This window comes from Rhinoraja longicauda, chromosome 20 (genome assembly GCF_053455715.1).
Source record: "Rhinoraja longicauda isolate Sanriku21f chromosome 20, sRhiLon1.1, whole genome shotgun sequence".
Taxonomy (NCBI): Eukaryota; Metazoa; Chordata; class Chondrichthyes; order Rajiformes; family Arhynchobatidae; genus Rhinoraja; species Rhinoraja longicauda.
Window position 1 is genome coordinate 28,460,802 of NC_135972.1, and position 22,917 is coordinate 28,483,718.

The 22,917-nt window shown below is 40.6% G+C and overlaps 1 protein-coding gene across 2 annotated transcripts in view; it reads right to left on the minus strand.

Annotated features, from left to right (window-relative positions):
• Positions 1 to 7,772: 7,772 nt before the first annotated feature.
• LOC144603684 (carboxypeptidase M-like) overlaps positions 7,773 to 22,917 on the minus strand; it is a 44,466-nt gene continuing 29,321 nt past the window's right edge. Inside the window, exons 4-10 of one of the 2 annotated variants that reach the window (XM_078417307.1) lie at positions 21,362 to 21,537; positions 19,611 to 19,795; positions 17,838 to 17,990; positions 14,022 to 14,174; positions 11,253 to 11,401; positions 11,023 to 11,103; positions 10,689 to 10,796 (exon numbers count right to left, since the gene is read on the minus strand). In XM_078417307.1, coding sequence (XP_078273433.1) covers positions 11,026 to 11,103; positions 11,253 to 11,401; positions 14,022 to 14,174; positions 17,838 to 17,990; positions 19,611 to 19,795; positions 21,362 to 21,537 — 894 coding nt within the window. In that variant the 3' untranslated portion in view covers positions 10,689 to 10,796; positions 11,023 to 11,025. Of the gene's footprint in view, positions 10,797 to 11,022; positions 11,104 to 11,252; positions 11,402 to 14,021; positions 14,175 to 17,837; positions 17,991 to 19,610; positions 19,796 to 21,361; positions 21,538 to 22,917 lie in introns of both variants that reach the window. The other variant, XM_078417306.1, reaches the window with a different exon arrangement.

Consider the following 22,917-nt stretch of genomic DNA (forward strand, 5'->3'; position numbering starts at 1 on the left):
TTATTTTTTATAGCGCTTTTCCAAATGCTCAAAGACGCTTTACAAAAACAGTCAAGACATAAAAACAAACAGACAAACTATCCTGACGGAGAAGCGGCGAACAAATAGCGCCAGCGTCCTCTCACGTCAGGGTCCGGCAGTAGACAATAAAGAACACAAGACACACAATTACAATTTTTAACACAAACAACCATCACAGTGATTGCTCCAGGCACACCCTCACTGTGATGGAAGGCAAAGAAAAGTCTTATCTCCTCCTCATTCTTCTCCCGTGGTGCCACGAGGCGATCGAGGCTCCCGACTTTTGAAGCCCCCACCGGGCGATGGAAAGTCCCAGGGCCGAGCCGAGCAGGCCGATGAAGGTCCTGAGCCCCCACTGGGCGATGGAAAGTGCCGCGGCCAGGCCACGCAGGGCGATGAAGGGCCTGCGAGCAGGTCGATCAAACCTCGCGCTTCGGGGCGGTCGAAGCTGCTACGGCTGGAGCTCCCGAAAGCCGGTCGCCAGCCAGGGACCTGCGAGCTCCCGATGTTGCGGTCTGCAGGGCCCACGGCCGAAGCCTCCGAGATGGTAAGTCCAGGCCCTGCGACTGGAGTCTTCAAGGTCGATCCCAGCTGGAGGCCGCCAACTCCACGGTGTTAGGCCGTAGCGCGAACGGAGACACAACACGGTAAAGGTCGCATCTCCGTTGAGGAGGAGATTAGAAATAAAGGTTTCCCCCACCCCCCCCACCACCCCCCACATATACAGAGTTAAAAATAAATCAAAAGAAACATTTAAACGATAACAAAGACAAAAACAAAAAAAAGACAGAGAGACTGCCGGTGAGCCACAGCTGCAGAACACAGCCACGCCCCCTTCTCATAACTATTTCTTGAAGAGTTGCTGCTTTGTGATCTTTAAACTTTGGATGTTGCTGATTGAATATTTGCACTAGAGATCCACTCTGTCTGTATCAGGCCAATTGATCATATTTAATGAACTGTTCTTCTTTGCTTTCTCTGTTAATTTTAATTTCACCTCCATGAGCTGTATCTCTTTTTGTTTTATTTTAAAAAGTTGTGGAAGTAGAGATTAGGCATTTGCAAACAATAGAACTCTACTGTATCCACAATATAATTGAAAAAACATTTAACTTTATACTTAGAGCCAAGACATTTTGAATTGGTCAATTGATTATTTTAAAACCCTTGACAGCGACTAAAATGACCAATGCTGCCTGACGTGGTACAGAAGCATGAATCCAATTCAAATAGACACAGTGGTGGAGTAAATCACTGGGTCAGGCAGCCTCTCTGGAGAAAAAGGATGGGTGATGTTTCAGGTTGGGACCCTTTTTCAGACAAAGGGGGAAGGAAAGTGAAGAGCTGGTATAAATCAGGACCTGATCTTTTCATTGGTTAGCTGATATGCGAAACAGTGCAACCCTGTATATCTCACAAACAAAATGATAAAAATCTTCCCATGAATGACAGAAATAAAAAGTGTTATCCTTGTTTATGAAGTTCATTTTTGAATGATTTAAAATTAAGGGGGTTGGTACAATATACTGCTAATCCACAAATGTATCGCTATGAGATATTCACATTTGAAAAATCCATAAATCACAACAACAAAAAGGTGCCTATGTTATTTGACCAACTTATCGGTTGAATTTAAATATGAATTTTTTACAGGTTGTCGGGTAGTGGGTAAGGATCGTGTTAATGCATGTAACTCATTTTTCACAAAAGTGAAGGTTAGCACGATATTGCACTGACCCCCTCAATTATATGTTAAATTCAAAACTACACGATGGTAGCAATGTACATTATTCATGTCTAAAGATAGCACTTCTGTATCAGTGTGGGTATGTATGCATTACATTTTATTACACTAATATAGAATAAAAAGAATGAAAAAATATCTTGACATGTGTTCATAGATATTTTCACAATATTAGGATTTTTGGTAATAAGTTTAATGTCACTGATTGCGAATGTGCATGGGTTGGCCCTAATGAAGTATGTGAGAGAACAGTGACCATGTGCTGAGAAGTGTGCGCATCACTGATTATATATATATATATATATATATATATATATATAATTTTTTAAATATATATATATATAGCGCGAGAGAGATTGAAAGAAAAAGGTTGCTAAACAAATAATTAGAGGAAATCACAGGAAATAAACTAGAGGTATATGTGTGTGTGTGTGTGTGTGTGTGTGTGTGTGTGTGTGTGTGTGTATATATATATATGTATATATATATAAACCATAAAGGTCAAATCGCCTTCATTGTTTATGTACATCATGTTAAAAAATAAGATGAAGAGAGAAATAGGGCTTGCTTTAAATCAAAGTTGCTTCGGATCCATGAGAAGGAACTTTGAGATCTATTTATCTATATCTTGCCTCTCACACACAAACACACATACAAACACATTCATATATAAATATATATATATATATATTTTTATATATATATATATATATATATATATAATAAGTTAAATTTGTGCAGTGTATGTTAGAGCAATACAAGGGAAACTGCACAAATGAGGGGGCTGGGGAGGAAGGATGGGAGGGGAAAAGGGCAAAAACAGTAGGGAAGATTAAAACCAGAGAAATTAAGCGGGGGGAAAACATTCAAAAAGAAAAATAACGAAAAAAATGTGAATGGATAGATGAGATACATTCTGCATTTTAATGGTGTCATCACACATACTGTTCCCCCACAACACTAATTACACCGTGAGAGGTATAACGGACGGCGGGTTTTGCTTACTAAAATGGCGGACGCTCCACTCTGTTGCATACTACACTTCAGTATATGCGATTTCGACGGAGTGGTCCATCTTGCTCTGCTCTATTATCTTTTGTGTGGATGGTGTCAATGGGGAAGCTGGTATTGGATAATGGATTTAACTATATCCACAACTCTGTGCAACTTCTTGTGGTCTTGGGCAGAGATATTTCTAAACCAAGCTGGATGCTTTCTGCAGTGCATCTGTAGAAATTTGTAAGAGTCATTGCAAATGTAATTGGAGACATGCCAAACAGGAAGAGGAGGCACTGATGTGTTTATTTGGCCATAGCTTCAATGTGGTTGGCCCAGGCGATATTTACGCCAAGCCACTTGATCCTATTTAGTATAGTTTGGTCTAGTTTAGAGATACAGTGTGGAAACAGGTCCTCCGACCCACAGAGTCCGCGCTGACCAGCGATTCCCGCACATTAATACTATCTTACATGCGCTAGGGACAATTTACACATACACCAAGCCAATTAACCTACAAACTTGTACGCCTTTGCAGTGTGGGAGAAAACGGATGATCTCGGAGAAAACCCCCGCGGTCACGGGGAGAACGTACAAACTCCTTACGGGCAGCACCCCTAGTCGGGATAGAACCTGGGTCTCCGGCATTGCAAGTGCTGTAAGGCAGTAACACTACTGCTGTGCGCCATGCTGCCCTATTGGCACCAACTGGAGCGCGTGAAGTCAATATCTAGCTGCTTCATCTTACTGACATTATGGGATAAGTTGTTGTCTTGTTTTTACTAAGCTCTCAATCTCCTTTCTGTTCTCTGTCTCATGAAAAACTGATTTGGCCCAGGAAAATAAACATTCTCACTGATGTGCAAAAGCCTCCTCTCCTGCTCCATTCTCTCCATACACTCCAGATGGTCTCAGAAAATTACTAGTGTCAAGGAGCATGCAAGTAGAATGGGAATAAGGAAAGCATGAAGGACGTAGATTCATCAAAACATCAAATATGCAATGAGCTTAAAGATGGCATATTTATTCAATTGAGAATTACAACATGAGTTTGAAATCAAAACAGCTGGTTATACTCATCTGGTCAGTCAGCATCTACACAGGGAGAGACAGGTCAATGACTTTTCATTGGAACTGTTTCTTGTCTTTGCTTTACCAACTCCTCACAACCAATTGAACATGGAAAGCCAGATGCTGGCATTAGCATTTCCCTGCTGGGAAGCTAGTCGTGTTCTGTAACAGGATTCCCACGGAGATCAGTGTAGAAGCAGCAATTTAATCTAAATATCCCACATTTACAATCTTGTCTAAATTTGCAAGACAAATGGAAGGCTCAGCTGGTTTTTGCCCTTGATTTGAATGGAAGGAAACTGCTACAAGAATTTGAATTATGAGTTTCACAAATCCAAAAATTCAATTCAAAAACTTTTCTGGCGTCAACACATTTGCTTTAATACTTCAATATTTAGAAATATTTTAAGGTATAAAGCAGTCCTTAATAGTCGTAAACTATTTTCAAATTTTGAGCTTTTTGTTTTCTGAGTTTCCTATTAAGTCTTTTTCAGTCAGAGAGTTGTGAATCTGTGGAATTCTCTGCCTCAGAGGGCAGTGGAAGCCAATTCTCTGAATACATTCAAGAGAGAGCTAGATAGAGCTCTTAAGGATAGCGGAGTCAGGGGGTATGGGGAGAAGGCAGGAACGGGGTACTGATTTAGAATGATCAGCCATGATCACATTGAATGGCGGTGCTGGCTCGAAGGGCCGAATGGCCTACTCCTGCACCTATTGTCTATTATTGTCTATTGTCTATCATAAGAAGTTAAAATGATATGAAATTCAAATTTCAGTGTCCATGAATAGTTTTATTGGAACACAGCCACGCTCATTCGTTTATGTATTGTCTACGTATTGTGTACCTATCGTTCACGTACTGTAGGAGGTCCCATCGCTTCGCACTGCTGCTCGGCGCACTACAAAACCGAAGACGCTCAGTGACCAAATATAACTCGAGAGCGTACCCCTCTCCATACAGCAACATTCTATTTTTAAAAATTATTTTACCAGTTCATATCCATCATGCCAAACCAAGAAAAGAAGAGAAAAGTAGACTTGGAATGTCATGCTTTTAAGGAACAGTGGAGTGTGGATTATTTTGTTACCGAATTAGATGGCAAAGCATTGTGTTTATGTTTACATTTTAAAGTTTCCTGTATTTTTACAAATTAAATATATATTTTTTGGAAATAAATTATGAATTAAATATGTTTCTCATCACAAATGGCGAACATTGGTTAAGGACTTAGTGGAGCGGCCTTTTCAGAGGGGGAGCAGTGAGTCTGAAGAAGGGTCTCAACCCGAAACATCACCCATTCCTTCTCTCCTGCCTGACCCGCTGAGTTATTCCAGCATTTTGTGATACCTTTGATTGGTTAAGGACAAATCGTTCTATAAGCCTTAGCCTTTATTTTTTTTAATGCAAAATATAATAAGTTGTGTTTTAATAAAATAAGTTTATTTTTGCTTTTTTATGTCTCTAACCGGCCCGCTGCCTGTTCATTAATTCATGATCTGGCCCACAGTAACAAAAAGGTTGCCCACCCCTGATGTGGAGGAACCACCTAGAGGGCAGGCCATCTTAGACTGGGTATTGTGTAATGAGGAAGGATTAGTTAGCAATCTTCATAATAGCAAAAAGATGCAGGAAAATGTTCCCGATGTTGGGGGAGTCCAGAACTAGGGGTAACAGTCTAAGAATAAGGGGTAGGCCATTTAGGACTGAGATGAGGAAAGACTTTTTCACCCAGAGAGTTGTGAATCTGTGGAATTCTCTGCCACAGAAGGCAGTGGAGGCCAATTTACTGGATATATTCAAGAGAGAGTTAGATGTAGCTCTAAGGGCTAACAAAATCAAGGGATATGGGGAGAAAGCAGGAACGCGGTACTGATTTTGGATGATCAGCCATGATCATATTGAATGGTAGTGCTGGCTCGAAGGGCCAAATGGCTTACTTCTGCACCTATTTTCTAAGGTTTCTATGTTTCTATGAATGCAGAACCTGATGGCTGTCCAGTAATTTTTGAAATATAGGACATATAATCTTTGGAAAAATAAGTGCATTCATAACCCATTTTGTTTCATTGAAGCTGTGATAAATGGGTGATTTTGCCACAATATAAAAGAGTATTTGGAGTAACATTTTTGAATCATTCTAAAAGATTGTTTTGAACTGATGCAGGAGACAACAGCAAAGCCACATTTATGGTGCATCTCTAGTTTAGAACTGTGCAGGCTGCTTTGGAAGCTACAATAAACATCATTCGGTGTTGCAGAATTGATGCCACATCTAATCCCGATATAGTATAACTTTAATAAACCATTACAACAACCCAACTACTTTCAAGTTGATTACATCTCAGAATTCCAGACCACAAAAGACAAAATTAATTCAATTTCAAATACTTGCCTTGGGATTTAAAACAGAATCGCTGGCACATTATTTAGCCAAATCTACTCTTTTTCATGGACAATCAGACCAGACCAGAGTTTAGTTTGGAGGTACAATGCAGAAATAGGCCCTTCGGTCCACCGAGTTCGCGGTCGACCAGCGATCCCCGTATACGAACACTATCCTATAAATTAGGGACAATTTACAATTTAACCTACACCTAAGCAAGCTTAACCTAACTGTAGCCAAGTTAACTTACTTCTTTGGAGTGTGGGAGGAAACCGGAGCACCCGGGGAAAACCCACGCGGTCACGAGGAGAACATACAAACTCTGCACAAACAGCACCCGTAGTCAGGAACAATCCCGCACTCTGGCGCTGTGAGGCAACAAGTCTACCACTGCACCACCGTGCTGTGCCAACTCACCATTAACTTAATGTTAGACAAAAATGTTTATATTTAGAGTTCACCACTTCAATCTATTTTTAAAATGTAACAAGATAGAAATGAAACCTATAACAGCAGTAGGGTAAATAGCAACGCTATTTGTCTTGAATGGGTTACGCTTTACTCATTTATTATTGTCATAAAATTAGTTCTGGCATTTTATTCATGCTGATCTTTCACTTAGAATAAACTGACTCACCAAATCTCCATGTACCATTAGAAATCACGCATCAGATCTCTTCCAATGCGAATTAGGAAAAATGCTCGAAGGGTACAAATGCAGAGTAACAATGAATAGTGGATTACATACTCCACTTAGGTGACGGTATTAGCTTCAGTTATCTTCAGTTATCATGCAGCCAATGGAAATGGAGCTCCCAAAGTCCCTTTGCGTGGAAATGTCCAAATTTTTAACCCAGAGATGAAGGAACAATAATGCACAGTGGCAACACAGTGTTGCAGCTGGTAAAGCTGCTGCTTTGCAGTGCCAGAGACCCGGATTTGATCCTGCCCTTAGGTGCTGTCTGTGTGGAGTTTGCACATTCTCCCTGTGACCATGTTGGTTTCCTCCCATGTGGGTGCTTCGGTTTCTTCCCACATCCCAAGGACATGCGGGTTGTTAGGTTAATTGGACAATTGGATTAATTCGAAGGGTTATCTGTAAATTGTCCCTAGTGCGTAGGGAGTGGAACTAGCGTGAATGGGTGATCAATGATCAGCATGTACTCAGTAGGCCGAAGGACCTGTTTCCATGTTGAAGCCCTTTAACTACAAAGTTTAAAACTAAACAAATGCATATTTAGGTTTGACGTGAAAGAGATCATGGAGATGGTGATGGAAGTCATCATGAGCTTGAGAGACGGTTTTCAAGAAGACTGTTGAGTTGTTGATGTGTATGTTGTGGACACAAGTACAGATACAGGTAGTCCTCCAAATATAAAAGACCGTGTTCAAGGAGAATGTTTTCCGAACTGAAAATTCACAAATCACGATAGTGTTTTCCATTAATTCCAATGTCTCCAGAGCCAAAGATTCAAAAATTGCAGACATGGGTATTAAAATAATGAATTATAATTTTATTAACATTATCTTAGATTAAGATAATAAAAATATACACAATGCAGCTTTCTGGGAACTTACCAAAGGAAATACACAAGGTACAAAAAACAGAACACTGGAAAATCTTAGCAGGTCAAGCAGCATCTGTGGTGGCAAAAGATGCAAGTCCATGTTTTGGGTTCAGCTCCTGAATTGGGACTGAGAGACAGAGGAAAGCAGTTCAAGGGAGGGGTGGGGGCAGAGGCTGGTAGGTGACAGGTGGACCTGAATATGGTGGGGATTATGGACAGATGGCATCAGCTGGGAGAGGGGAGGAGATGGAATAGGTGTGCAAAAGAAGAAGAGAATTTGGTGGACAGGTGAGTGTGGGAAGACAGGTGAGTGTACGTGTTCCCAATTATCCTATTAGGTACATCTCCTTTGTCCTATCCATCTGTCTTCCACCTTTGCTGCAACTTAAAAATAACAATTTCTCTTTCCCAGCTTTGGTTATACATTGCCTCTGTTCCTCTTTCCACAGATGTTGCCCAGTCTGCTGAAACTTTCTACCATTTTATTTCAGATTTCCAGCATCTGCAGTTGTTTTACTTTCTAGATTTAAAAGTGTTACAGATACATCCTCCGGTAGGAGAAGGATCAGTATCTTAATATATACAGAGTAAAAAATCCTAAAACTCATGAATTTTTGGAACTCTCTTCCTCAAATGCCAGTGAAAGCAGAATCTTCTTTGGGATAATGTAACCCATGCAATAATGAATGATGGAAAGAAGGAATTTTGGCCAATTCTTGATAAGCAAGAGGGGGAAATGTTACAGTAAGTGGGTATGAATACAGAGAAGAGGTTGCAATTAGGTCAGCTATGGTCTGACAGAATGATGAATTCGTGTAATGGAGTGACCTACTCCTGATTCTTGATATGTAAGCAGTAGTGGTGGTTTTGCGTATTAGGGTGATGGTAGAGACATAGTTGTCATTGATGATTGGATGATGGCAGTGGTGGTGATGTCAGGTTTGATGGAGTTTGCTTGTTGATAGCAAATATTGATCCTGCTGCTGTTCCAGGGGGGGATAATGAAGAAGGTATCAATGGAAATCTAAGGAAATCTCTTTTTCATCTCCTTATAATAAACCATGGCATTTTCTATCATGCGGCCTCAATTAATGCTATGCTTTTCCAAATTCTATCTTTTCCAAATTTCTGGACTGGTTGGAGTGTCATTAGTGTTGGGCTCCAAATGACATACTGAAAGTAGGGACCCTTACATAATAATAGCACCCTGGTCCATGACTTGTAACAATCACAAGGTGTTGGGAGCTAAACACCACCTGGATGTTATTAGCCATGCTCTTGAAGTTAACTGGATATCCAGAAGTATTGTTGATGATGAGCAAGGCTCGGTTGTCAGATTATTCCTTGTAAAATATCATTCGATGAAGAGTGAGAGAAGTGACATAATATTATCTCTGGTCTTCACTCAGGTACTGTGTCAGATCTCCACAAAACTAGAATATTCATCTTTAGAGCACTTGGATTCTCCTTGTGGCGTATCAAGAGGAGTTTAAGATTACAGTGATCCTTTGTATTATGAAGAATAAGGCAACCTTTGGCTATCTTAAATCCTGGAGCAGTTTTCTCATCCATGGAGATGAACATATCCAAGGGTCTCCTCTTCCAAAAGAGCCCTATCCTCTGAGGATAGTCATCTTCCTTAATCATGTGTCTTAGACGCTTTAGAAAATGTTGCTGCCTCTCACAATAAGACAGATATCATGTAGGTTTGCATATTTGTTGAAATCCTCACAGCAGCCATGCTGAAGGTTGAAGGTTTAGGCAATTTCAGAAGATCCATCACCCCTTGTTTTTTTTAAACCTTACCATAACAATCTCATTTTAATATGGATCATCACCAAACTCAGGGACATGTGCTATCGATTCTGGTCTTCTGAAGATTATACCTTTGGTAATACACAATGCATTTTCCAGGGATAAGATTTTGGGCACTATCTATTACTTTGCTTGTTAAATATTGTTTTGCACTATCTAGGTTGCAGGATTTCACAAGCAGTTAATGTCCAGTAAATGATCATCTTTTTCACCTACCAATTACATCCAACCTAGTATTGATAGTTGCAGCTTGTGCTTTTTTTTAGTTTAGGTACAATCTCAAAGTTCTGTGACATTGATGAAAAAATAAAGGCCTGGGAAGAAGTGTTTCACAACATGCTTCATGAGCAGAAATTGACAAAGTCTTGCGAGGCAAGGATGCAGAGTGCAAAGAGTCAACAGCATTATAGTATTTGTTAATGTTCATAAATTGTGGAATACCTGTGCGCAAACAGAATGCTACAAGAACTCAGCTGGTCAAGCAGGGTCTCAAACCAAAATGCCATCTTACGTATTTTGCCCCTGCTGTGTTCTAGATTCCAACACCTGTAATCTCTTTTGTCTTCAATGCTTGAGCGGTGGTGAAGAGTGAAGACAATTAATAAAGTAGAACCTCGCATTAGCTCATATATAAATATATATATACATAGAAAATCATGGTTGGTAACTTTGCCAACACAAAGACAATGGTAGATGGCTGAGTCTCTTTACATTGCAGGCAAGTGCATGATCTTGTAATCAATAGTATTTCATTTATACCACCATGTTAAGTATGTGGTAATACTGTGTAAAGACATACATTTCACCATTTAGCTGAAATTTGACTGAAGCATGATTAAAATCAAAACGTTCACCTTTTTGCCTTCTTGATTGTTATGTTAACAAGCATAATTAGGAGGATGTGAGATCCTGATTGGGTCTCTTGAAAATTAATTTGGTCGCAGAATATGTTTACAACGTTGAAACATCCTTAACTAATGAATTAAAAGTGAATAAAACTGGGAAAAGTACGGAAGAGATTAAAAGAATGATGTTTTGTTCTATTATGCTGGCTATGTTTGAATCTTGATACTTTTCAGTTGTTGAAGATTCATAGGTGACGGAGAAATTAAAATTAACGACCAAAGCAGAGAAACTTGATACTTTATCAAAAACTTCCACCTGGGCTGATTGTGAATGACCTTTCGGCACAGTGACCTGGAAGAGAAAAAAATACAAGAATTGGTTTCATTATTACCACCAAAAAATACATCCCGATGAAATCAATTAAATCTGGACATAGCTTAATGAGCATGATAGGGCAAATGAGAATAAGGAAATAAGAAATTCTTTTGATACAAAAATGCTGTTTCTGTGCTATATGACACTATAACCAAGAGGTGTTGCCCACAATTTGAATACTTTTTTTTAGCTCACTACAAACCTTTCAACTGGTGAGAGGATTAGACTGAGTGAACCATGTCTTCTCAGTAGAAAGATATTTGAATTTCCCTTTTCTGGAAAGCTGGAAGAGAAAAGGGGCAGGACAGAGCCTGGTAAGTGATAGGTGGATAAAGGTGAGGGGGCTTTGGATAGGCTGATAGTTGGACAAGGGCCAGAGATGAGAAGCATATTCAATGCAGCTGGGAACAGGAATAATAAAATTGAACTTACTTCCAGGATATGTGTTCCAGGCAACAGAAGCCTATAATATTCTCCCTTTTGATTTGTTCGAAAAGGATTGATGTTATTCCTGCCTTGAACCTTTACAATTGCATTTTCAATGGGTTTACCATCACTATACAGAACTTGTCCTTTTACACCTACATAAATAGAAATTATTTAAAAATAAATTACAAAATTATATTAGTGTGTAGAATGGCTGACATCAATTTAGTCACAACCAATTTCATTCATTTGTGGACAGAATGATTACTATATGTTCCCTGGTAAAGCACAACTGCTTTTACAAGGCTTTGTATAAGATTAGCATCAATCCCAATCCAAACCTTAGATATGATGGAACTTGTATATTTTTCTGTAGCCGCCAAGAACGTCATTAGTTGAGGCAGCCAAACTCTACCATAAATATATAGTTTCTGTTATTGGTTTGGAATCCTCCAAATGTATTGTTTAACTATGGCAGTGTCATGTACGCCCCAATTACAACCTAAATTAATTCCTACATTTGAGTATGAATGTATATGTACACACAAGAATGGGTAATGCTCCTATCCTTTTGGAACCTCCATTCGGCAACATACGCTCTTGAGATTAGTTTCTGTTTCTTCTTATCTTAAATCTATTCTAATTATACAAATGAAAAAATAAGTATTAAAACTTGGAAAATCATCTCAATGACCAAAGGTGTAAACTATAGCCAGCAGTCTGGAAGCAATGCAATGGGAACACCTGCCTGCTACAGCATTGATACTGTAGTGAGCTCAGCATACTGCAGTGGAGCCAGGGCTAAGCAGGGTGATCTGCAATCAGACCTCCCCTGCTACTGGAGCACTGGTACACACGTGCCCAAAACTGTAGAGGTTCAACCTTAACTCAGATTCGCTCTCACAGTAAATTTCTGAAGGACTGAGAATTCGCTGAAAATTCTCATTTGTATTTCAGATTTCCAGTACTTGTTCCGTTTGGTACTGGTAATCGTTTATTATTGTTGCGTTTACTGAGATACAGTGAAAAAAAAAATGTGTTTGCGTGCTATCCAGTCAAATCAGATTTCCAATACTTGCTGCGTTTTGTATTGGTAATAGTTTATTACTGCCACGTAGCAGGATAGCATGCAAACACTGCTACAGTGGTTGCAGGGAAAACTTGTGTTTGCATGCTATCCAGCCAAATCACACTACACAAGAGTACAATCAATTTATAGACAACTACACCAGGCAGTGCAAGGAGAAAAACCACCACAGTGCAGAATATAGAGTTGCTCCATGTTGCTTGTTTCTCTATTTCCTTTCTGTACTCCGTCTTATCATTGTATGAAATCCAGCCCATTACAATGGTGTAATTTGCATTGCAAACTGGTCAATAGAGTTAGAGCAGAATTTGGCCGCACAAGAGTGATGGCATAGGGAGGGAGTATAGTTAAGGGGCTGAGAACACATTGCTGTGGGGCACCAGTGTTGGGAATTGTCGTGGAGGATGTTTTGTCACCTATCCTCCAGTAACTGTGGTCTCTGAGGCAGGATGTCAAGGGTCCACTTGCAGAAGGGAGTGTTCACTCCTATGTCCAGGAGCTTGGAGATGAGTTTGGTTGGAATTATGGTGTTGAAGGTGGAGTTATAGTTAATAAATAGGATTCTGAAATAGTTCCTATTGTGTCAGCTTCCATTGCTAAGTTAATTGTTAGCGGTTTCTGGCTAGTGAACTCAGGAGATCTGTGCAGTCAAACAAATGAACAGCAGGTTCCAAAAGGAACTGGTTCAACGTCCAGTTGGAGGGTTAATGTGGAGCAGGTACTCTATGTCAGTCATAGTGGAGCCTAGAGCCACTCATCCCAGTGCCCTGCTGTGATCAGACTCTCAAACAGATCCCTCATAAGATAAGGACGTTTCCTTGAACTCCCAATCTACCTCATTGCGGCTCTTGCACTTTTCATTTATCTGCACTTTCTCTGTGGCCGTAACACCATTTTCATCACTCTGTTTCCTTTGACTTTTTGCATTACCTGTTGTACTCGAGTGTGGTTTGATTATTCTCATATATGGTATGATTTGCAAGCAAAACAAAGTTTTTCACTCTATCTCAGTAAGCATGACAATAATAAACCAATCCCAATACCATCATTGATACCCACCTAAAACCCACTTTCAGGTGCAGCCACTCAACACCAAGGATTCAGATGATTCATTAGTGGATTTTCCCCAGTTCCCTGTACAGTAGAATTGTCCATAAGATATCTAACTTCTTACACTGCTATAATGACTCCTTGTAGCACTCATATTCGTAGGAAGGCCTCCTGAGTGCAGTATTACACATCATACAATTATTAAAACCAATTCTACTCAGTCTAGTTAATAATACCAATTGAATTAAAATTCCATGCCCCTTAACACTTACAACCAACTAATAAAGAGCAGTAAGGTATTTATTTCACAAAATGTCTGAAGAAGGGTCTCGACCCGAAACGTCACCCATTCCTTCTCTCCTGAGATGCTGCCCGACCTGCTGAGTTACTCCAGCATTTTGTGAAATAAATACCTTCGATTTGTACCAGCATCTGCAGTTATTTTCTTACAATAAAGAGCAGTAGCTCAAATTTTGTCACAGATTGCATAAAATGCTGAATACAGTGATGATGTTGTGCTTTAAATTTAAAATCAATGCAATTCATGCAAAGATTAATTTATATTTACCAGTCTCAAATATCTTAATTATTAGTTATTATCACACAATATGCAAAAATAGTACAGGTGTCACACCCACCCAAATGAACGAGTTGGAAGAAATCAAGTAGGGAGATTTGAGTTTCATTCCAGAAGTTCTCCAATTCAGATGCTGGAGGATTTTTACAACATGATAGCTCGATAGTTAGTTCAAAGCATTGTCCCACAATGTAGTTGAAGTCTTGCATTCCACCTAAAAACAAGGTTAAAAACAAGAAACAAAATATTCTTATGGCATTTATGTAAACTTTGACCCTGCCAGTGAATAACAAGGTTGCCTGGATTAGAGAGTATTAGCTAGAAGGAGAGGTTGGAAAAAATTGGATTGTTTTCTCTGGAACATCGACAGCAAAGGGCAGACCTAATAGAAGTATATAAAATTACGAGAGGCATAAATACGGTAGTCAGTCAGAACCCTTTTCCCAGGTGGAATTGTCAAAGACTAGAGGACACAGCTTTAGGGTGAGAGGGAAAAAAGTTTAGATATGTGGGAGACGAGTTTTTTTTTTTACAATGGATGGATGCCTGGAACACGCTGCCAGGGATGGTGGTGGAGGCAGATGTGATAGTGGCATTAAAGAGGCTTTTGGACAGGCATATGCATATGCAGGGAATGGAGGGATTATGGATCACGTACAGGCAAAGGAGATTAGTTTAACATGGCATCATGTTTAGAGCAGACATTGTAGGTTGAAGTGCCCGTTGTTCACATTCTATTTCCAAGTGGTACAGCAAGTTGAGCACAAGAGACCCGGGTTCAATCGTGAACTCGGTTGCTGTCCGTGCGCTCTTTGTATACGTGCGCTCTTTGTATACGTTCCCTCTCACTAGGGGCACCTTACTCACCATTCGCCTGCGGTGTGCTGTATCAAGTTTCATTATATTTTAAAAGTAATTCACTTTATAAACTTTAAGGGCCTGTCCCAGTTACACGATTTTTAAGGCGACTGCCGGCGACTGTCAAAGTCGTAGCAGATCACCAAAATGTTCTTTTACCCTACGCCAATGACCACAACAATGCCGAGTCAGGTCGATACAAGTTACTTTTTTTGTTAAACTAGAACCTGGCTAAGAGATTACACTGTCTTCGGAAACATCGCAAAATTCCCACGCTTACCTGACCGTCAAACTGTCTCCTCCAATCTACCTGTCAAATGTCCTGACGGTAAATAAATTGGTTAAACAAAACTATCTTCTGGTATCTTCAAATGCCTTTTCTTAATTTAATATTATGTGCTTCTAAATGCATCTGTGACAACCTAGCAAACCTGGGGACAGCATGCAACATTGCCCGCAGTAAGCTACGATACCTGGCAACAAGCCAGCTGTCGCCGATAAATTTCTATCTGGAAAATATTTCTGCGACGCGCCGAGATCCGCTACGATTCATTGAAGACTCCTCACAATCGTGCCCAAGGCACCCCGGCGAACGTTCGGCGACAGCCTAGTCACTGGCAGTAGCCTTAACATCGCCTAAGTGGGACAGGCCCTTTAATGAACTTTATACTGTGAATGGGACAAGTTTCAACAGCCCGGTAGCCGCGACTGCGCAGTTGGGGGAGGGTTGCCAGGCCCGGCAGCAGCACACCTGTGCGGGGAGGACCGGCGCCCGTCCCGGCGTGCCCTGCGCCTGACCTTCCACCCGTGGTGCAGCGCGGCGGCAGAGAGAAGTTCAAAGAAGATGGCCGCCGGCAGGATGAACGGGGGCAGCACCCTCACCCCTTTCCTCTCCCCCCTCGCCCGCCCCCAGCCCCGAGGGAGACTCCCCAGCCGCCACAGCCTCGGATAGACCCTGGGATCTTGTTGTGCACTTTTGGAGTGGGGTCCGCTATCACAACGGGAACCCAAAAGGTCCACGGGTCGTGTTTCGTTCAAATTGTTGCACTATCGTGTGTCATTTTGGCTGCTTTCTGCCTAACCAATTGTTCAAGCGCTTTTGATTGCAACATGTGCCTTAATTTAGTTCAACAAAGAAATTGACAAGTTACTAAAGAACCTTTAGTAACAACGGGAACCCAACATGGGTCATCTAGTAACTTTTAATAATATCTTATGCAGTGTTTAGAATTTACTTATCTCACTTCAATTGTCAATCAATGAAGTGAGAGATAAATATGTTAAAGAAAATAAAATCTCCCACCAATACACCATTACAAGCTTTATTTTCATCAAAGCTGTGGACATTTGATTGTGTCCCTGTAAGAGTGAAATGAATGAATACGCTCAACTTGAGGTAATGATAATTGAAAAGATGGTACAGAGAAGGAAATTGCTGAAAATGTTCAGCTGGTTGGGCAGCAACTATGGAGAGGGAAACAGGGTTAACATTTCAAGACGAAGATCCTTCCTTTGTTGTGAAAGTGAGAAAAGAGTGAGGTTTACATTGTCGCAAGATAGGGGAAGAGAGGCATTCAGGGGAGATATTGCTCTACACAGGACCAAATCAAAGGCTTGCTCCTGATGATCTGATGGGAAAGTTTTTTAACCAGTGTTGGATCTTCAAGCCAGAAAATTGGCAACCTCCCAGTGTAAAGATGTACAGCTGGAAGTAACACAGCACTACCCAGATCCACATCAAAGGAAAATCCTTAAAATGTCATAGAATTCCCCAGCAATTGCCTTCAGGGTCTTGCGTGCAGCTGTTTGTAATCCAAATATAGTGGAGCTGATGACACAAGAGACAGCTGAGGCTGGCATCTGGAGCAAAAAACAAACTGTTTGTAGAACTCAGTGAGTCAAGCAGCAGCTGTAGAGACATAGGGATGGTCAATGCCTGCCTTGCTTTATCGATGAATTTCATTACTTTCTTCTGAAACAGATCCTTACTTCCACATTTAAATGAAGCCTCGACTCATTTGAAGCACACAGCAGGGTTGCCTCAAAAAGAGTTAGCAGTACAAGTATAAATCCAAACTGGATATATAGCGTTCCCTTTATCATTACATCTGTAGTAGCCGAGACAGAGAAAAATCCTGCCATGTTTTATTTTTACTTGATAATGCTAAATAATATTGGTCTAAAGTTCTTGTTTAAAATCAATATGTAGAGACAAGTATGAAGCATTAAAAGTTAGCAAACCTGCATTCCATAACCACTCTTTCCTTGTTTTTCACATTTATGGGCAAGTGAAATGCACCAGTGTGCCATTTACAAATAAACTACTGGAGGAACTCAGCGGGTCAGACGGCATCCGTGGAGAGAAATGGATAGACAATGTTTCAGGTTGGGACCCTTCTAATTTTTAAAAAAGCACAAAACGCTGGAGTAACTCAGCGGGAAAGGCAGCATCCCTGGAGAACATGGATAGATGGTATTTGGGATCAGGACCCTTCTTCAGGCTAATTGTGGTGGTAGTGGGGGAAGGGGAGGGGGAGGGGGAGGGGGAGGGGGAGGGGGGGGTGGTTGAAGACAGACTTCAAACTGAAGAAAGGTCTCAACCCAAAACGTCACTTATCCACATTCTCCAGGATGCTGCCTGACTCGCTGCGTTACTCCAACACTTTGTAGCTTTTTTTGTTGTTGTAAAGCAGCACCTGCGGTTCCTTGTTTCTCCCTTCTTCAGATTGATGGATATGAGGGGAAATAGCTGGTAGAAAGGTGAGATGAAGTGGTGAGGCAAGAGTTGGCAAATGATAGGTGGATCAGGTGAGGAGTAGTTGACTGGCAGATGGGTCAGGTGGGACAGAGAAGGGAGGAGATGGTGACAAAGGACAGAGGTGATTATTGTGGTAGCTGAATAAGTGGAGAAGTCCCCTGACTTGCTGAGTTGCTCCAGCAATTTGTTTTTCGCTCAAGATTCCAGCTCCTGCAGTTTCTTATGTCGTCAATAAAAAATAATTAGCTGCATATAGTTTACCTTCAAAAGGATACCAATCAGCTCCATTGGTAATTCCATCCTTGAAAGTTGGTAAACTCTCACATTCATCTCCATAGAACATTCCTGCATGGTTGTAAGAGAAGTTCTTTGCAAGATGAATGAAGACATCATCATCAGGACATTTGCTGTCGCCTTGTTTACCGATTTATTTTGCAGAGGGACACAAACCAGAGTTAGTAGGGCCACCTCAAAGGACATCAAAAATAGACATTTTTATTATAAGCAGTTTCAGCTCTTTGATATGCCCCTTTACAAGATGTGGTATTTTGCTTGCAAGTCAAGGGTTTATTGCCTGACTGCTCTTTAACAGATGTGTTTCTCATCCAATTCTAACATAATTTTATTGCTGTAGTCCTTAACGTAGAGTACAGTCCTCAAAGTGGAATCATAAGTAGGCACATTCTTTACCCGGAGTAAGCCTATCCCAAGAAGGGTTTTGCAACAGACCAGTAGTTTTGTGATCAACACTTGGTTTCACACCACCAATAACATAAGTTTTATTTATTCCACATTATCTAATTAACAATTGAAATCTCTTCAGATTGGCCTCTAGATTGTTCAACTGGCCTGGTATCTATCACCCCTTTAACCCAGTATGCATGCTTAGGACATGGTACCGCTAGAAAAGCCTATTTTTCAGACTATTGGAAGTTATTCCCTACAAATATACCAACACGTTTTAATTCACTTTTATTAGATTTTATACTGTAGTATCATAATTATTTCAGCGGCTCTCAGTTTCAAGGGAATGCATAAATCATGCCCAGCGCACATTCAGGGGAGTAAGGACAGGGGTCCTTGTGAATTTAAACAAGCGCACGAATGGAGGTCATGAATTTAAAAGGAGCACAGGGTCCAGGAAGCCAGTGAGTTTAAAGTAAGTGCAGAAATGGGGGGGCACTGTGAGCTTAGAGGGAGAATGGGAACCGAGGCCCTGGTGAGTTTAAAGGAAGCACAGGAACCGGGCACGAATGAGCTCAAAGGGAGTGTGGGAATGTGGTCAGTTTAAAGGAAGCCATTGTGAGTTTAAAGTAAGTGTAAGAACTGAAGCACCGTCAAGTTTAAAAGGAGCACAGGGACAGGGTCCATGGTGAGTTTAAAATGAGCACAGAAAACAGTGCCTTGCTAAGTTTAAAGCGAACTTGAGAACTGCGGTCCTGATTAATTTAAAGAGGGTTCCAATATTCTTTGTTTAGAGGGAACGCAGGAACCAGAGCCCCAGTGTGTTAAGGTAGGTTAGACAATAGACAATGGGTGCAGGAGTAGGCCATTCGGCCCTTCGAGCCAGCACCACCATTCAATGTGATCATGGCTGATCATTCTCAATCAGTACCCCATTCCTGCCTTCTCCCCATACCCCCTTAGAACCAGGTCCCATCATGTTAATGGCAGCACACAAACCAAGGCCCTAATATGTTAATGGTGGTGTGAAACCAGGGCCCTAGTGCGTTAAAGGGTGTGTGGAAACGGGGCCCCAGCGTGTTAATGTTAGTGTGGGGACCAGGGCCCTAGTGTGTTAAAGGGAGTGTGGCAACCAGGGCCCTCGTGCATTAAAGGGAGTGTGGGAATGAGCCTGTGGTGAACCAGATGATGGAACAATTAGGAATTTCAAACAATCGGATTAATGCAGTTTTACACTAAATGAATCTTCAAAAAATATTTTCTATCGTCTGTATTTAGACCGCTGCAATGTTAATGACTGTGAAGAAAATTATATCTTGAAGCTACAGGCAAATGTGTCAGCAACATTACCTCCCTTAAAGCTGTCGTATGGATAGCTGGCTACAACAGCTCCCCCATGCAAACTCAAGGACAGAACAAAAGTTTCATTCAAAATCCAGTTTAATACTGCCTTCGTTTCTGGTTGCAACGGTAACTTGTTCTCTTGAAGATAATCGGGGAAGTTTCTGTTCAGATCAATGCCTGCTTTGTTGTGTCTGAGGTGGAAGACAACAAAAGTTAGAACTGACCAGTTAAGAAAACCAGCAAGATTGATTTCTTCAGGACAACTGCATCCATTGTGGCAGTAAATAACATTCCTAAATTCTTCTTTATCATTTCAACAAGTTCAATAAAGTGTTTTGTTTTCACTTTAGAAAATACCCAGATCAGCCAGCTTCCAACAGCAATAAGCACTTTGTATAAACTTCAAATCCAACGATGAATTTTGCAGTAATGATAATCATTGATGTGAACTCTTAAATTATATGACAGTAATTGCAAAAAATTCTGAGAAGATTAAATTTGTCATATTAAAATTCATATATCTATTGCAGTCAATTCAATTGGAGAAATACAACACAACCTTTGTGAAGTTATGCATTCAATTCTATTGAAAAGAACATAGAACAGTACATCACAGGAAAGGGTTATCCGGCCCACAATATTTGTGCAAACATGATGCCTAGGTGTAATAAAAAGGAACTGTAGATGCTGGTTTATACCAAAGATAGACACAAACTGCTGGAAGAACTTTAATGCCTAGCTGAACTGAACTCATCAGCCTGCACATGATCCATTGCCCTTTACTTCCCTTTACTTCCATGTACCTATCCAAAAGTCTCTGAAATGCCATTATCGTCTTTAAATTAAAGTTCCCATCTTATTTTCCCAAGACTTTGCTCAAGGACAAATATAATTAACCTTTAGATTCAAAAACAACTTCTTCTTATCAACCTTCAGGTTCTTGAACCACCCGGCACAACCCTAACCACAACTCTACCTCAGGACCCTACCACTGTGTACTTTGCAGTACTACGGTGGCTCCATGTACTTTGAGTTTGGCACTATCATGGTTGTGTTTAATTAGAATAACTGACCATTTATTGCATATTCTTTGTTACTGTTATTGTGTCTAATATGCCTGTAAAATTGCAGCATGTAATTGTTCCAGTTCATATCCAATACAGGTGACAAATAAACGCACTTAGCTTCTTGAAGTGTCTCTTAGTGCAAGTGTGTTTTTGCTTGGCGTTGGATAATTGGAAGCCAATTTAGACAATCGAAGATGGTGAGCAATGTGAATTGTGAATGGTGATAGACACAATTCTATTCAGACTTAGTCTGAAGAAGGGTCTTCACCCGAAACATCACCAATTCATTTTCTCCAGAGATGTTGCCTGACCCGCTGAGATACTCCAGCTTTTTGTGCCTATCTTCGGTTTAAACCAGCATCTGCAGTTCCTTCCTACACATGAATTGTGAATGGACATGGACACTATCTGAGATAGCAGCAACACTGTGAAATGTAGAATGAGGGAGGCCAGTCAAGAGTGCTCCTGGAGGGCCGTGTGTGGCAGAAGCTCTGAGGGCTGTGGACCGCTGCCGTACCCCAGCACACACACACACACACACACACGTTACTTTAAAACTGAAAGTTTTACACTATTTCACCTACCAGATGTGGAAAAGATTGTAATAAAGGAATAATAAGCACAAATGCTGACATGCAAATCAATCACATTCCAATCAAGTAAAAAACAACTAACGAAACGGTTTCTTACCTGCCAGACGAAGACAAACATGCTGGTTCTAGATCAGTCATTGCATAACCATCTGGATTCATGGATGGCATGATGTGAATCCGGGTACTGTTTATTATCTCAGTTATGGTGGGATCCTTTCCATAATTTTCAACCAGATGCTCAATTAAGTGGAGCAACATTTCTCTGCCCACAAGCTGCATCAGATCACAATTTTATTTTAATTCAATTATACTTAAAACACTTGACTTCAACTTTCTATCATAGGCTGATCAAGTTTACTTTCTGGTAGGGTTAAATTTATGTTTGGATTTAAGTTATTTTCTGCTCAACTGATAAAACATTAAAAGGTAGAAAGTATTTTATAACCTTTAAGAAGCACGCACAATGGTGCAGCTGGTAGAGCTGCTGCTTTATAATGCCGGAAATCCCAAGTCCAATCCTGACCTTTGGTGCTGTCTATGTCGAGTTTGCATGTTCTCCCTGTGACCGCACGGGTTTCCTTCGGGTGCGCTGGTTTCCTCCCACATCCCAAAGACTTGCGGGTTTGTATGTTAATTGGCGTCTGTAAATTGTTCCCAGTGTGTAGGGAGTGGATGTGAAAGTGGGATAACGTAGAACTAGAGTGAGCAGGTGATCAATGGTTGGCATGGACTCAGAGAGCTGGTGGGCCTATTTCAATGCTGTATTTCTGACATTTCTACATAAAAATTATTTAAAAATCTAAAATTACAGCAAACCAACGTACAATAATGGAGACTTCCATTTAGTAAGAGATTGGAAGAATGACAACAATTTGAAGATGATCATGGTAATGGAGAGGATGGTAATTAACCAATGCACTTCCTTAACGACGTTTAGAGATTAGAAATATAGCTTAGAAACAGGCCCTTCAGCCCATCGAGTCCATGCTGACCAGCAATCCCCATACACTAGCTCTATCCTACACACTAGGGACAATTTACAGAAGCCAATTAACCTGCAAACCTGCACTTTTTTGGAATGTGGGAGGAAACCGGAGTGCCTCGAGAAAACCCACAGAGTCACAGGGAGAATGTACATATACCCCACAGACAGCATCTGTAGTCAGGATTGAAGCCGGGTCTCAGGCGCTGTAAGGCAGCAACTCTACCACTCCCCCATTGTGTTGTACTGAGGAATTCTGCTTATATTGCCAGTGATTTTGAAACCTGCTCTGAGTGTCAAATGTTTTTTCTCATATCCTCTTAGTATCTTTGGCCAAAATATTTTATATGTGTTTCCTCGTACCATCTGGTAATGGGAACAGTGCCTCTCTATTTACCCCATATGTAAACCTGTCATAATCTTGAATGAATGAATGAATGAATGAATGAATGAATGAATGAATGAATGAATGAATGAATGAATGAATAAGTTTATTGGCCAAGTATGTGCAAATACAAGGAATGTGCCTTGGTGCTCCGCTCACAAATGACAACACAAACATACAGTTAACAATTAAGAATAAAGCATAACCACATCAAAACAATAAGGATACAACATTACGGTCTAAGCATGTGGGTGAAAATAAACCAGTGCAAAAAGAAACTACAGAC